This window comes from Cyprinus carpio, unplaced genomic scaffold, assembly GCF_018340385.1.
Source record: "Cyprinus carpio isolate SPL01 unplaced genomic scaffold, ASM1834038v1 S000006658, whole genome shotgun sequence".
In the NCBI taxonomy this organism is placed as follows: Eukaryota; Metazoa; Chordata; class Actinopteri; order Cypriniformes; family Cyprinidae; genus Cyprinus; species Cyprinus carpio.
The window spans coordinates 1,404,025-1,419,977 of record NW_024879282.1 but is presented as its reverse complement, the minus strand read 5'-3'; the positions used below and the strand labels follow the sequence as shown (position 1 = coordinate 1,419,977).

Sequence of the window (15,953 nt, the reverse complement as noted above, 5' to 3'; positions counted from 1 at the left end):
AAAGAGCATTGTCAGTAACACAAATATGATCCTGTGCCACACTTGATTGAAGAGGGAGGCATTTTGCGGTTGCCACTGTTATTGGAAGCGAATTTTTCCCCTGTCAAACTCATTTGATCAAATGGGCACTAAATATTGCGAGCTGTCCACTTCTCGGTAGTAATCAGGAGTGTTAGACGTCCCTCAGTTGTTGTATTAAAACTGTGAAAATGTCCAAACTTCTAGACTCTCGGTTCGCCATGTCCGCGGCATTGTGATCATTAACTGGACAAGTCACTGTATGACACAATCGAAGTGTAATCCTTCCGCGCCGAGGAACCGCACGAAAAGTAGGGCTATCGATAAAACGCTTGTGGGCACTTCCGCCAATCTGAAACTTCTAATTTTACTATGAGAATTTATATTTAAATTTTAGCACGCTTCTATTTTTCAAGTGTTTCAAAATATCAGGTATGTGTTCACAGGAGAATAGAGCAATGTTTTTTTTTTTTTTTTTTTTTTTATGAACACCTGTTTTTTTTTGTTTTTTACTTAGTCTAAATTATTAATAAGTTATAGCCTAGGCCTTTTATTCCATTCCAGCGTCCCATATTTAGCGTTTTGAAATTAGCAGGTTACGAGTTATATGGGATAGACCCCACTAATTAAGACCCCTCAAAGGAATGGTGAAACAAAAGATTGCGCGATGTTCTTACACGTACTATTTTAAAAAAACATAAAGTATATATAACCCTAATGGTTCAACAGGGTTCACAAACCAACTTTCAGTATCCGCAAATTTGAAGGTTAATCCTACAAGGTAGTGAGAAGGCGCTCGTTGCGCTCTTTAAGGTAACTCATAGCAACAGCGTTTTCTTTTCCTTTGGGATCGGGAAATCTGGTCGTACGTTGACAAAAGGTAATAAATACTATTTATTAACTTTCGTTAATATTTACGTATCACTTAATATATAAAAACGTTTTATATGATTAATATATGTATATATTTATAAGTGTTTTTAAGATAACTGGCAGTCATCAAAAACTAACGTGTACAGTTTGCGGGGCGCGTCGTGGAACCACAGACCGATTTTTTCTTTCAAAATATCTTACAGAAATTCCTTGGAACGTTGACCGAAATAATTCGCGCTGGCGGGAAATTTCCGCTGAAAAAAGTCAGGAAAATGTAAACAAATTACTTTGACTTTACAACCTTGGCCTTAAAGGTGCATCACTTCCTGTGAAAGGGAAAACAACTGTCCCGCACTTGTCATCTGACCCTGAAAAACAAATTAAAAGTCAAACGCCCTCTTGCCCACAATGGCCCTGTTTCCTTCCTCTCAAACAATAGGCCTGTGAGTGAGTCTAGTTGGAATGGATGATCCCAGTGTGTCTGACGTGCTGGGAGAGTTTCAGAGTTACAGGAGCGGCGGATGAAATTCCGCACGAAGGCGCTGAGGCTCCAGTCAGACTGACGCCAGCTGCTCTCGCTCCATCCAAACACACGCGACTGTACACCTCCAGTTCGGCGCGAGCTTCCAGCCTCGTTCGGCTGTTTTTGTCGCGGAATTACCCCGACTACGCGGATCGTTTGTTTTCGACTCGTCAACATTAGGGTAAAGAATTAAAAGTGTTATATAGCACTTTTGATATTTATTTATTTTTATTACTATTTTTAACTTTTCACAATTCATGTCATGACAAGTGTCTGTATTTTAACTTTTTTTTTTTTTTTGTCACACTTTACTTTTTCTTTCTCACGTTAAAACTTCTTGCATGTGAACCGTTTTAACAAGGTAGGCTGCGTAAATAAAGACGTTGTTTGTTATGCCACTTGCTGTTTACGGAGCTGCTTTATAGAGAGGACGGTCGCTGACAGTTATTACACCCTGAAATAGTTTTTTAGATAAGTGCTAAATTCAAACATTACAACATTTCTTAAAGCAAAAAAACCAAAGTGCGGTTGATGGGAAGGATGCGTATGCGCGTTTGCGGGGGAGTTAGGTGATTAAGCCTATCTCAGCACTCAGACTTCCAGACGCCAGTTTCATAAGGACACACTGCCTTTGAGAACAGAGCAGATGAATTCACCCTCAACTGATCTGCCACTGCCTGTGCCTATTTGAAACCAAAGCAATGATTTCATGCATCGCTATTAGTCCTAATATGGTGTGTACGCTGAAAGCATTTTTTCTCCTATGGGTATTTGATTAATAGTTAGCGGGTGGTTGTTAACACCTATAGTATCGCATGCAGTAATATTTTCAGAAGCTATTATTTGACCAGTCCAGCCTCAAAGATGGAAAGCATGCATCTCTGGTTTCAAATGCTCAAACGGCATTGATTTTTAGCAGATCGTATTCTGCATCAGAAAGCTTCGGCAAGAAAGGGAGAGGACGAATAGGTGAGCTGAGGTCCAGTGAGAAACACAGTAGGACCTGCTGACAGCAACAATAACTCAGCAATAATTCATACATCCCAGCATGCACAGATGCATGATGTTGGGCTCCAGTATAAGATTTTGAGATCTGCATAGGGAAATGTTGTTTTTACGTCAATAAATTACACTCTAATAGGGCGAATCTCAAGAAAATATCCATGTCACATTTCACCCCAAAATCATGAGAAAGAAGCAGGAAATTATATTTTGCTTAAAGAAAATAAAACCATTTAGCTTAATATTATTTTAGATGTTGTCATTATTTTTCATGACATCAGAGCACAATTTGTCGCTAATTCACATAACCATGATGCAAAGTAGTATACATTTTTCTTTTACTAAATACATAAATAACCAATAAAAATAAAATTTTTCATTTGTGTAATTGTTAAAAATATTTATTTGACCACAATGTAACTAGTTATATAATTATGTCCATATTTTTTAACTTTTCATTTGTACTGATTTAGATTAATTTTTTTATGTTAATTCAGTTCTAACTAATTAAATAATTTAACAACTTTCAAAAATGTTAAATAATTTGAAAATGAATAACAATTATTTTAAATGCAAATATAGTTAAAATTTCTGACATGCTTCTTTGTTTGTTCACCAGATAAAAACGACTGACTGCCTGATGAAAAATCCCTGTCAGTGGGTTATTATTCTATACCCACCTGTATCTTGTCTGTAGAGAAATAAACGGAGGCTTCTGGGTTGGAGTGATTTAAAACAAGATCTGCCCCAAGCTTTGAGAAAAATCCGGTCGCTGGTGTCTCCCCATTGCATGATGCACTCCACTACATCCATCACGTCCCTCTTCTCCTTCACCAGTCCAGCTGTGAAAAGGCTTGCTGGGCTGGAAACAAGGAGAGACGAGGAGGAAAAGTGGGCGGAAAAGGCTGTGGATTCCCTCGTAAAGAAGCTCAAGAAGAAGAAAGGGGCCATGGAGGAACTGGAAAAGGCTCTGAGCTCTCCTGGCCAGCCCAGTAAATGCGTTACCATCCTTCGATCCCTGGATGGAAGGCTCCAGGTGTCCCATCGTAAAGGTCTGCCGCATGTTATCTACTGCAGAGTGTGGCGCTGGCCGGATCTTCAGTCCCACCATGAGCTCAAAGCACTGGACTGCTGCGAGTTTCCTTTCGGCTCTAAACAAAAGGAGATCTGCATCAATCCATATCATTACCGCCGTGTGGAGACGCCAGGTAGAAATCGATACACAAACCACTTTTCTTTTTTTCATATTGATTATCGCTTTATGCATCTGTAAGTTACTGTTCTTACTTTTTTCTTTTTTTTTTTTTCTCTAAACAGTTCTACCTCCGGTCCTTGTGCCACGTCACAGTGAGTTCAATCCCCAGCACAGCTTGTTGGCAAAGTTCCGGAATGCTTCCCTACACAACGAGCCTCTCATGCCCCAAAAATGCCACTTACCCAGACCTCCTTCCCTGTGATGCCCTGTAGCTCATTCTCTTCATCTCCCTCCAGCTCTTTAAACCAGTCCCCGACTGCGCACAGCTACCCCAACTCCCCCAGCAGTGCGGCCGAACCTGGGAGCCCCTACCAAATTACAGGTACAACAAATGGACACTAATTAGCAGTGATTTCTCAAGCATTTTATTTGATGTTTTGGATCTTAATTTAAGTATAGTGCCAGTGGATTGCATACATTTATACAATCATCTTGGTCATTCACAGCAGAGACGCCTCCACCACCCTACAGTATGATGGAGACCACTCCATCTGAGGATGTGAAACCTGGAGAGTCCTCCAACGCCAATAAACTCAAATTCTGTCTGCCCCACACAGAGGTGAGACACTCGACTAAATATACTTACTGTGCTTTATGTACATTGAAATGTGCAGAAGCTGTGAACACACCTCATTTACAATGTTGTTATTGTTAACAAAAAATGTTGAAAATATATTTTTTAATTGAAATAAAACTGAAATAAAATGCTAATATAAGATGAAAACTTGAACTTTAAATTAAATTATAATTTAAATTAAAAATGTAAAACAAATATTCACTTGGCCAATAAATGAAATAAATAAAATACATTGAATAACTAAAAAAATGCAGCTAAATAGAAAGATTAGGAAAAAAGGTATATAAATACTAAATAGTACTAAAATAATTTATTTTAGAATAAAAAATAAAATACATATGAACAATAATTACGTAGTGACAAAAATGTTAAACAGTTTTATATAACATTGACACTTAGCCAGTCAAAATCCACCTGACTTGATACATTATATATATTTTTTTTTCTAGACTTGAGGGCAGTGTGTTATGAGGAACCAGAATACTGGTGTTCAGTGGCGTATTATGAACTAAACAACAGGGTGGGTGAGACGTTCCATGCCTCTTCCAGGAGCATCCTCGTGGACGGCTTTACGGACCCCTCCAACAACACGAACCCCCGCTTCTGCCTCGGATTACTATCCAACGTCAACAAATCCGAAACTCCACCATTGAACACACTCGCAGACACATAGGCAAGGTTTGTTTAAAGATTTACATTCCTTTTTTTCTGTTTTGTGTTTTGAAGAGGTTTTTGTATCAGAAAAAGACAGGAAACCCAGTTGTTCTGAGAAAAGCAAGCTGCTGATAATGACTTCCATCAGTTGATTCAATTCCAAGAGAAAGTAATAAAAAATAAAAATCACCACTTGCTAGACAGTGTTTTATGGCACCAGTCAACACGGCACTTCAGAAAGCCAGCGAGACTTAGAGATAGATTCCACACATTGTGATCCAAATATTGGCTTTTCTCAGGGCACTAGATGAGCATCCCTGTGTCAGTGTTGGAAAGACATTTAGTGTTGCCATAGGTTACAGCAGTTACAGGGAGAAATATGCACACATACACACGCCAGGCACAGTGTGAGTTCCATCGACTTGTGTAAGAGATCCTGGTGGGAAGAGCGCCAACAACAACAACAAAAAAAACAACATCATGATTCATCAGAAATAAAGAATATTAATAATTCCTCCTCTCACCACATAAAAAAACAAGAATGCTGGGTTTGGGGATAGTGATTTCTGGGATTTACCAAGTTCAAAGGTGGATATACTGTTTTATGTGTGAACTTTGTGCTTGTGGTTAACACATGTATAAAATTGTTAGATGTTATTTTTATTCTTTTTGAGGACCTGTTATATTAGCATTATTTATATACTGTTATAGTTTTTATAAATATTTTCAATTCGATTTTATTTTTATATTTTCAGTATATTTTTGTTTTTGTGCTTCTTTTTTAATACCCGTAAAAGCTACGTTCGTCTTCGGAACACAAATTAAGATATTTTGGATGAAAATCGGGAGGCTTGAGACTGTCCCATAGACTGCCAAATAAATAACAGTGTCAAGGTCCAGGAAAGTATGAAAAGCATCGTCAGAATAGTCCATCTGCATCAGTCATTCAACCGTAATGATATGTCTCTCCAAATCAACGTAGCGGTGCTGATGCGTTGTTTTCTTTCAAACCAAACTGTAAATACACGTAAAAAACGTATCCTTGTGGCGCAGCTGATACAGAAGAGCATACGCCATCTGTGTACTGCTCAGAATTGCCAAAATGGTGTTACGCTGATTTGGAGAGACACAGAGGAGAGGAATTGTTGAATAAAGTCATTATTTTTGTTTTCTTCATGTACAGAAAGTATTCTCATCGCTTCATAACATTACGGTTCAATCACTGATGGCAGATGGACTATTCTGACGTTGCTTTTCATACTTTTCTGGACCTTGACAGTGTAATTTACTTGGCAGTCAATGCAATAGTCACAAGCCTCCCGGTTTTCATCCAAAATATCTTAAATTGTGTTCCGAAGACGAATGAAGCTTTTACGGGTTTGGAACGACATGGGGGTAAGTGATTAATGACAAAATCTTAATTTTGGTATACCTTTAAATGTATTTCAGTTAGTTGCCAAGGCAGCATTTAAATTTTTGTTTTTTTTTTTGTTTCATCTATAATATATTATATTTTTTTTTTATTCCAACTTTATTTTAATTAACAAAAATGCTATAATAGTTTTCATTTTAGTTAACAATAATGTGGCTTAAATGCTTATGGTGTCTGTCTATAGTGAATTCATTATACTAGGTTGGCGATTACACACCTAAATCTGATTTTGTTTTCAAGAAAATTGTATTATTATGGAAATTAAATGTATAAGAATAAACGAAATGTATTACTGTTGTGTAACAAAGTTACTGTTCACATCATACAATAGAAATTTTACTAAAATAATGACTTGTAAATAAATAACAAAAATAACTTCTTGACTATTGATTAAGTGGTGCCAGTGGATCCAGAAAGCTCTTTTAGAAAAAGAACATTTGAAACAATTGTATAAATTTTTAAAAGTAACAAGACCAGGAATGTGCATTAAGTAAGTTAAAAGTACATTCCAATTACGTTTATGACTTAAAATGATATATGTGCAGTTTTTAAAACATTTTCCTCTTTTGTTTTAGGTGTGCACTTGTATTACGTCGGAGGGGAGGTGTACGCAGAATGTCTAAGTGACAGCAGTATTTTCGTACAGAGTCGGAACTGTAACTACCAGCACGGTTTCCATCCCACCACTGTCTGCAAGATCCCGAGTGGATGCAGCCTGAAGATCTTCAACAACCAGCTGTTTGCCCAGCTGCTGTCTCAGTCGGTAAATCATGGCTTCGAGGTGGTGTATGAACTTACCAAGATGTGCACCATCAGGATGAGCTTTGTCAAGGTAAAGAGGTTTATATAGAATATGTGGTGCATCATGAGCAGCTAATAAAGGTCATGTTAACACCCTAGCAGCCAACTGGAACAGCATAGCAACACCCTGCCTACCACCAGTAAAAAAAACAACTCATTAGAGTCACTAGTTAAATCTACACTGGAAATAAAACTACACTGATTTTAAGGTATGCTTCTAAATCACTTGAAATAACCCGAATCATTAGAGTTTTCCTTAGAGAATCAGTCTACATTGGTTGTGCTGGATGCTTTTTATTCACATAGAAGAACTGGCTCATAAGAGTCATTAACTAAGGAATCAGCCTTCATTGGTTGCGCTGTATGCGTTTGATTCACTAAGAAGAACTGGCTCATAAGGTTTATTCGTTCTGGAATCAGGACTACTCAAGTAGTGCTGTATGCTTTTTAATCACTAAAAAGATCTGGTTCATGAGAGTCATTAATTCAGACAGCAGACTATTCAGTAGCAATGTCAATGTCAATAAGTATTTTTGTAAGGTATAGTAAGGTAACGTGTGAATATGCAGAATGCATGTGCTAGAACCGTTTGGTTCCAGTATTTATTTATTTTTTAAATAGAACCGGATCTGATTAAGAACTGATTCTCAGTACCAAAGCCTAGAAAAAACTTACTTTCTTTTTTCTTTAAAAATGCAAAAATCTACTTTTATAGTTTATCTAAATATGAATATAATAATATGCAGTATTTTAAATAAGACTCAGTTGTCAAGCTTTTTTAACCAAACAGTATGGGTGAAAGGTGCTGTTTTGATCATCGTAATACAGAAAGGTCATCAACGTCATTCACAAGCTAACAGCTCTTGAGGGGCTTAGCACTTCCAAATAGAAAATCTTCTATGTGTTGCTATGCAAACATAATACGTAGTTATTCTAATCTCTGGCTTACTATTTTATGGATCTTGCTCTGCCAAAACACACTGCGGATCCCATAGCTCTAGAGTTCTCCGGTTACTGTCTTGATATGACACATAACATTTTCCCTGCTTGATTTGTATGTATATAGACAAAAAAAAAACAAAAAAAAAACAAATTGATTGTGATTATTTCTATGTTAAAATATGAAATGGAAGAGTTTTGGGGAAAAAAGTTTGCAGGTTTTTTTTGCAATTCCTTTTGTTGCTGCTGGGCAAATTTTTATATTATTGTTGTTGATTTGTTTTTAAAACCTGTTTGCTGCTTTAGTTGTAGTATAAACGCCCAATTATTGAGAATGAAATCTGTCCTCTTCCCAGGGCTGGGGAGCGGAATACCACCGTCAGGACGTCACCAGCACCCCCTGCTGGATAGAGATCCACCTGCACGGGCCGCTGCAGTGGCTAGACAAAGTTCGACCCAGATGGGCTCCCCACACAATCCTATTTCCTCTGTGTCCTAATGCATTACAGAACAAGAGGAATATAGTTCTCCAACAGACATTTATAGCGCTCCCCAAGACACATAATGCTCTTTCTCTTGTGAAAGTATCTTTTCAGTGGATTTTATGGTACTTCTATAGGATCAGCCAGGAAATATGTACAATATCATGCTGTTAAATAAGCAGTGGTTAGATAAATGCTGCATTGTTTTAATAATATATATATATATAGGAAGGTACTTGTTCTGGAAATTTTTCATTTGGTCATATTTTGGCTAATATATGCCTTCTATAACATTTCAGGTTGTTTTTCATTTGCGTTAGCTTTCTTGATTTGTAATACAAACACCCCCCCTCCTTCTATTTTTGCCTGTTTATTTTCTAATCCAAACACAAATATTAAAAAGTTGAACAATCCATAAGTATTACTGCCTTTTAAAAATCTGAAAACTGCAGGTTATCAATTTTCACAAGATCAATAAAACTTTCAGCTGATCGCTCTTTAGAAACTTTTCTGAGTTTACTCCATGTTTAAAATAATAAAGCTGATTGAACAATTCTGTGTGTACGCTGTTACTTCCAGCTACACGGTCAAGTTGTGGCAAAAAAACTAAATTGTAGCTTGCACTGGTGACATTATTACAGATTAGATTAAGATCACTAAAATTATTTTTTTATGATAACAGCTGCTGTTTCATATTTTCTTTCATTAATTTAAAATTCCTAAATGACACTACATGTGTCCAAACAGGATGGCTATTCAAATGTATTGTTGCTATACAGTAGATTTAGCTGCTAATTCGTTTCATGATCTCAAAGAGCTTGATGATGACAGCAGTGCTTAAGATCGATTAGATCCTTTTCAAGTATCTCAGAATGCAGTGTTAATAGTCTCCACACCACTGAGGATGGCCTGCAGCTCATATTACTCACAGTTCCCCACATGAATATAGAATACTGCCCATTTAAAAATGTCTGTGAAAATGTGACTTCATTAAACCTTGACAGGGTGAGGTAAACCTTCTGCAGTCTTCAGTAGTTGTGCTGTGCTTGAGCTCGATTCTGTGTGGGCAGTAAACGCTGCTGCCTGCTGAAGGAAAAATGATGACTTCTGGACTCCTCAGCAGAGACTGAAACCCAAAAATAACACAACATCAGCTAATGGTAAGTCACTCTGCTAAAAAATAATATTTGGTTAATATAAATATTAATGGGATTTATATTACATATAAAATATACATATGAGGTTAAAATGATATAAAATTCACTAACCCAATGCAACAAAGAGTATTTGGGGCATACAAATAATACATAGGAGAGATTTAAAAAAAAAAAGAGAATAAAACTAGATTTGAGATATATATAAAATGAAAATGAACCTTCAAAAAAATAGCTTAATTAAATGTTAGATTCATTTGTTAATTTTATTTATTTATTGGTTTAGTTATTATGGTTAACTAAAAATAATACTATAAAAATGTTAATTGAAATAAATTATTAACAAATATTAGATGAAAACAATGAAAAATTATGTTAGTAATTTGTTAGTAATTATTAAAAATGTTGCATTGGTAACTAACAAGTTTAAGTTGAAAAAATAAATATTGACTGTGGAAATAAAAACTAAAACCGAAACATAAAATAAAAAATTAATATTTGAAATAATATTAAGAATACATCAAAAGTAACAACAAAAGCACATAATAAAATTACTAAAAAAAATGAAATCTAAAACTATAAAGATAAAAACAATTTAGAATAGTAACAAAAACTATAATAGTATATAGATAATATTAAAATAACACTGCTCTAAATGACTAAAACTACTCTATTGCAAAACACCAAGTGTTTCAATGCTCTTACCAGTCTCTTACTGGTTCAGCACCTGCTCAATGAGGGACGGTCTGGTGGGGCTCTGTCTCCCGTGGTACCCAGCCGTTGCTTAGTAACACTAGATACAGGCCTCTCCTCCGAACCCTCCTTCACATCACGAACAGAGGAAAACAGTTTGAAATAAGCCTATGAAGTTGGGATAAAGGCTAAAGTTAATACATCAACTGAAGCTGTTATTTATCCCAAATAAGCACGTCCTTACTTCTAGTTTTCCCGATGACATGGCCTGGTCGTTTTTCTTTTTCTTATACTTGTCCTTGTACATTTTATTCCGGTGTTTTTTACACATCCAGGGTTTCCTGGCTTTGGCCACCTGCGTCGTGGTCTCCGTGCAGCCGTCATAGGTGCAGGTCTTGGGCACGTTCTCGCTCTCTCCGGACGTGTCGTCGTCGTTGAGCTCCTCCGGACTGGCCGCGCCGTCTCTCGCCTCCGATACGTCGCTCTCCTCGCCCGGGTCTTCCGTGTCGTACGGGAAGTTCTCCTGGTCGGACGGAGTGGTGCTGCTGTCCGCAGGTGCGGGGGTTTGGCCCTCTTTACCCGTGTCTGCCCCAACTAAGATGAACGCTGTCGCTCATTTTGTCTTTTTAGGGGGAGTAAAACCCAAGTTCTCACCTGTCATCCGATCTTTATAAACGTACTGACCAGACGTGCCTTTGTAGTGAACTCGGCACAGAATAAATTAGTATTAAGCTGATTAAATATGACTGTCATTAAAATGCCGCATTTTTAAATAAAACTATACAAACAAATAAGACCTATACGCATAAAAAAGGAAGAATATGAGCTGTGAAGGACTCCTGTCACAACAACAACAACAAAAAAAACGGTAATGGCTGCTGCATAAAGAGAGACGCGCCTGTGTGATGAAGCGCCCTCTAGCGGTACCACGCAGCGATGCAAATACCTGAATACAATGGTCCTAACTGCATTAGCACGTGTGGAAGACACTATAAATAGCCTATATGAAAAATCCATTGCATTAGATGACTAGATATCAGACTAAAATGCAGATGATAAAACAAAAAATAGCCAATACCTTTTACTCAGAGTATTGACACTGAGGTGGTATGGCAATACTGATTCCCCAACAAAGTGAAGAATGCATCGTTGATAAAGCCTCAAAAACCACAGGTACAGATCTCACGTACAGGTGAGTTACTGTTCAACCAACATAGCCTACGTGCTAAAGACATCAGCAATGCTCCATCTCCACACCAGCACATAACTGACTGAGATCACTAACAACTTTCAGCTGTTGTTTCTTCTCAAGTATCACTCCCCTGACTTCTCATTATTTATCTGTGTGGATCTCAGATTGCTGTATTGTTATTGTGTATTGCTTATATGTATTCTCATCGTCCATTTGCGAATAGTATTATCAAGTAGATAAGGTACAAGTATCTAAAATATATCATTATATAGTTCTAAAAAGTCATGAAAGTGTAGTCATTCATATTGTTAAATTATAAAATTCCAGTATGACAGAGTATGACAGTTTTTTTATTATTACAGTTCATTATATACATAATGTGACTGACCAATACACAAGTCATTAAATATTTTTCCGAAATCATACAAAGCCTTCATGATAATACAGTCTATTTCAATACAGCATTCCTATGAAGTTTATTTATTTTAAAGTTAACACCAGGTTTGTGGAATTATTTAATCTAATAATGTTAATGAAAATGACATTGATAATGATGATACATATTAATTAGATACCAGATTACTTGCTAAAATATTTCTAATATTCTAGAATATCCGAAAGTTCAGACATGTGTAAATCAATCTGTCTTTCTCTGCTGTCAGGACAGCGATGACACTCTTGATCTCTGTGAGGAAATGCTGCAGATCTCCATGTTAGTGAAGGAGCTCCGGCCTCACTGCCGCATTCTGGATAATGAAGAAAACTAGAGGATATGATGTTCTTCAGCCTGTGGAGAGCAATGATCAGCAGGGTAAGGAGGGAAAAAGCAGGCAAGCTGAGGAAGATGGAGACGTAGAGTAAACATTCGCAGTCCGTCCGTATGAGGCAGCGGGCCGCCCCGTGTAGAAAGAGATTTAGGGTCTGAACCTCAGGAAAACTCTCGCTGTCCACTTTCTGTTACCATTTATCTCATCCACCAGCCCATCCATCCCAGACATGAACTGGTTAGAGATTGGGAATCTGTTGGGAAGATAGGATAGAAAAGAAACAGATAAATTATTATTACAGAACACATTTTTTTTTTCAATTCGTTTGCTGTTTTGTAAATTCAATTATTACTTTTATTACTGTTCACTTTAAACTTTGGGATTATGCTCTGTGAACATATGATTTGGATCATACAGATTTTTCATATTTTTAAATATTATTGGATATTAACAATAATGTTGTTACATTCCCACTAATGACCTACTGTATAGCTATCCATAAATATGTTTACTTGTGTGAAAGTATTTAATAAATTGTAAACAACAAACCATCATTTATATTGTATTTTATTATAAGTAAATATTATATTCAAATATAAACAAATTTATATTCAATATATTAAACAATATATTATGATATATAATATAAACATTTATTTTAATATATTAGGATTAGAAGCATTGGAACTTATGAGATCATGCAGGAATCCGTCAGAAGATATTTTAAATTATTATTGGACACATTAATGTTATTCCATTTCCATTTTTTTAGGCCAAATTGTAATATGCTTATTTAATTTATGAAATATTTAATAAATTATAAATAGTAAATAACTAAAATGCATTAAGTTTATTATGAATTTATAAATTACATTCATAATACATTAATATTACAATTCTTTTTAGATAGTTATTTTTTTAATATAATAATAAGTTAATGGATTATAATTAAAATAACATATTATATCTGCACTATATATTTATAGCATACAAATTATTATAATATATTAAAATTAATAATAATCATGAAATAAATGATATTAAAATATTCTTTCTTACAGCTCATAAAGACTTTTTTCAAGACATTTTCCAAAGGTTTTCTTTGCTGTTGCCTTCCCCTTCTTGATCAAGGCATCAATCACTAAACTGGATGAGAAACACATCCCCGAAATGTCATAATTTTATTCATCTAACAGGCCAGTCATATTTAACATCAAGCCACCAGAGTTCATTGACACACAGCTGACTGTTTCCTTATCTGATCTCTGTCTTTGATGAATGTTGGATGGTTGGTATGGTTTCGAAAAACAACAAACAACAACCAGAAACACTTAAATACTTCAGATTGAATGTGAAGAGGATGATAATCACATTTAATTATGCTTTTTGTATCAGGCAACCTGCATATCAGTGGGCTCGTAAGCTGGTGCGGGTTGTGTGATAGGCCAACCTCTGGTCCATTAGGGACTTTGGGGGGGGGTCACACCGGCCCAGGGGTTGCAAACAGAAGGTCAGTCAGTTGTTTACACAGCATGCATACTCATGCCTCATGAATAATAATTGAGAGGTACCCGAGTCACAGAGTTTCCCAATTTAAAGAGACCCAACATGCCAAATCCTTTGTTTGACAGGCTTTGTCAGTATCAAAAAAATGTGGATTTTACAACAGCTGGGTTAATTTGTGGCCATTCAAAAGCTGAGCTTATACAAGACTAACATGCAGTCAGCTTTGAGCGAAAAGTTGTTTTTCATATTTACAAGCTCATATAGCAGGCAGCGTTACATGATTCACATTTAGTCTCCCTGAGACGAGCACAATTTAGCGGAGGTCCACCTCAGCTGTTCGAGAATCCTTTTCATTTCAATTTATAAGAGAGCATGTGTGCTTGTGCTGTAGAGTGCATTAGTGTGTAAACGAGCTGCATCAGCGGTTCACCATTTGGTTACAGGTTACAATATGTGCCTTTTTATTATGGTTTTTTCACATACATTGTGCTTTATCATAAAATGAGGATCAAAAATATAGTTTAATTATTAAATATAATGGCAACACTTTACAGTAAGATCTCATTTTGTGACATAATTAAACATTAGCTAATGTACAATGAATGCAATGTATTTATTAGTTAATAAAATTACATTGTCATTGTTTGTTTCCAAAAACAATTTTTGATTTAAAAAATGCATTAGTAAATGTTGTGAAGATGGAAAAATGCAAAAAAAAATAAATAAATAAATGAAGTTAACTAATGCAGTTAAAGGATGGTTCACCCAAAAACGATAAATCTGTCATCATTAACAGATTTTCAAGTTGTTCCAAACCTGTATGAATTTCTTATTCTGTTGACCACAAAAAAAGATAAAATGAATTTTCATTTTTGGGTAGACTATCCCAACAACTGAGACCCTATTGTAAACAAAATACATTTTAGGAGCTGCAATAGATCAGTGTAACGTTTCTCACGATGTTCAGAATTTGTTTTCAAGAATCCTAAAAATTGTACACAGATGTTGGACAAGAAAAGTGAAGTATTTTTTAGTCTGCGGTACACCTCAAAACACAAACTTTTTATTTGTTTGTTTGCTGGCGTATTTCAACCCTAAGCTTCATTGTATGGGACTACAGCCGTCTGAGCCACAGTGGGCCCTGAGAGCCTGGTGGTTTTAGAGTCTCATAAAGGGTCGTGATTTATGACCACTTCCTTTTTTTTTCTGAGACGCATTCGTCTGCGCAGACGTGCTAGGAGACAGCAACAAACTGGAAATCCACACTTTATTTTCCTGGTACATTTCCTCAGTCGACTTTAATGTTCCCCCCTACCAGCTTTTCAATTTACGAGTGTGAGATGAGAATCCCTGCGGCCGTATAAATCATTCCATCCCTATTGTGGTTTTGCCTGCAATCCAGGAGAAGTTCAGCGGGTCATTACGATGTGCGGATCTGTATCTCTGTTTATGGATTTCGGTTTAGAGAATCTTGGGGAAAGAGAATGTGGCCTATTAAGAAAATGACTCAAACATTAAGGCTCCACAGAGGTATCAATGAAACAAAAACAAAACGGGGAGCGGGGGATGGCGAAATACAGAGAGAGGAGAAAAGGAGATTTGAGGGACTGACTGGACTACCTGATGATGGTACCAATATCACTAGAAGCAGATACATCTTTTATAAATCACTTAGCATAATGATATTTCAATTAAGTGCATTAAACGTCAGCATGACTATTTAGAGAAAAGTTTAGTTTTTTAAACATTCAAATGAAAAATAACATCAGATTTTATATTTTTTTCTGAGTAACTATAGTATGAAAATACTGACCTTTTCGAAGCAAAAAAAACTAAACAAAAAACGTCGCACTAAATCACACAGCTATCCGTCGCGCTCATCTCAGGGTCCTGGAGTGAATTCCCTCGTGGGATTTCCTTAAGCTATAGCGCGCAACTGGGGGAACTAGATGCCACTTATGTTTGTGTTGAGTAGCAGAGAAGGAAGCAGTCGTTTTCTGAATGCGCTTCAGTCTGGAGAGCTGCTTCTAAACAGTGGGCTGAATATCGACTGTCCAGCTGTTGTACTCTGAATTCCCCCCCCCT

The 15,953-nt window shown here is 36.4% G+C and overlaps 1 protein-coding gene and 2 pseudogenes across 1 annotated transcript; 1 reads left to right on the top strand and 2 right to left on the bottom strand.

Annotated features, from left to right (window-relative positions):
- The first annotated feature begins 3,162 nt into the window (after nt 1-3,162).
- LOC109105470 lies at nt 3,163-8,821 on the top strand (annotated as a pseudogene).
- Nucleotides 8,822-10,430: 1,609 nt separating this feature from the next.
- Nucleotides 10,431-11,064, bottom strand: LOC122144395 (regulatory factor X-associated protein-like). Its single transcript, XM_042755256.1, has 3 exons — nt 11,058-11,064; nt 10,648-11,009; nt 10,431-10,571 (listed from the first exon to the last, which is right to left on the bottom strand). Exons 1-3 carry the CDS (start codon nt 11,062-11,064, stop codon nt 10,431-10,433), a joined length of 510 nt encoding a protein of 169 aa, XP_042611190.1.
- Nucleotides 11,065-12,248: 1,184 nt separating this feature from the next.
- On the bottom strand, nt 12,249-12,593 carry LOC122144404 (annotated as a pseudogene).
- Between the last annotated feature and the right edge of the window lie 3,360 nt (nt 12,594-15,953).

Bases quoted from the DNA above. Each gene is read 5' to 3' on its own strand.
- LOC122144395 (XM_042755256.1), bottom strand. The intron at 10,572-10,647 runs GTAAGGACGTGC...CCAACTTCATAG, and splicing joins TGTCATCGGGAAAACTAGAA to GCTTATTTCAAACTGTTTTC.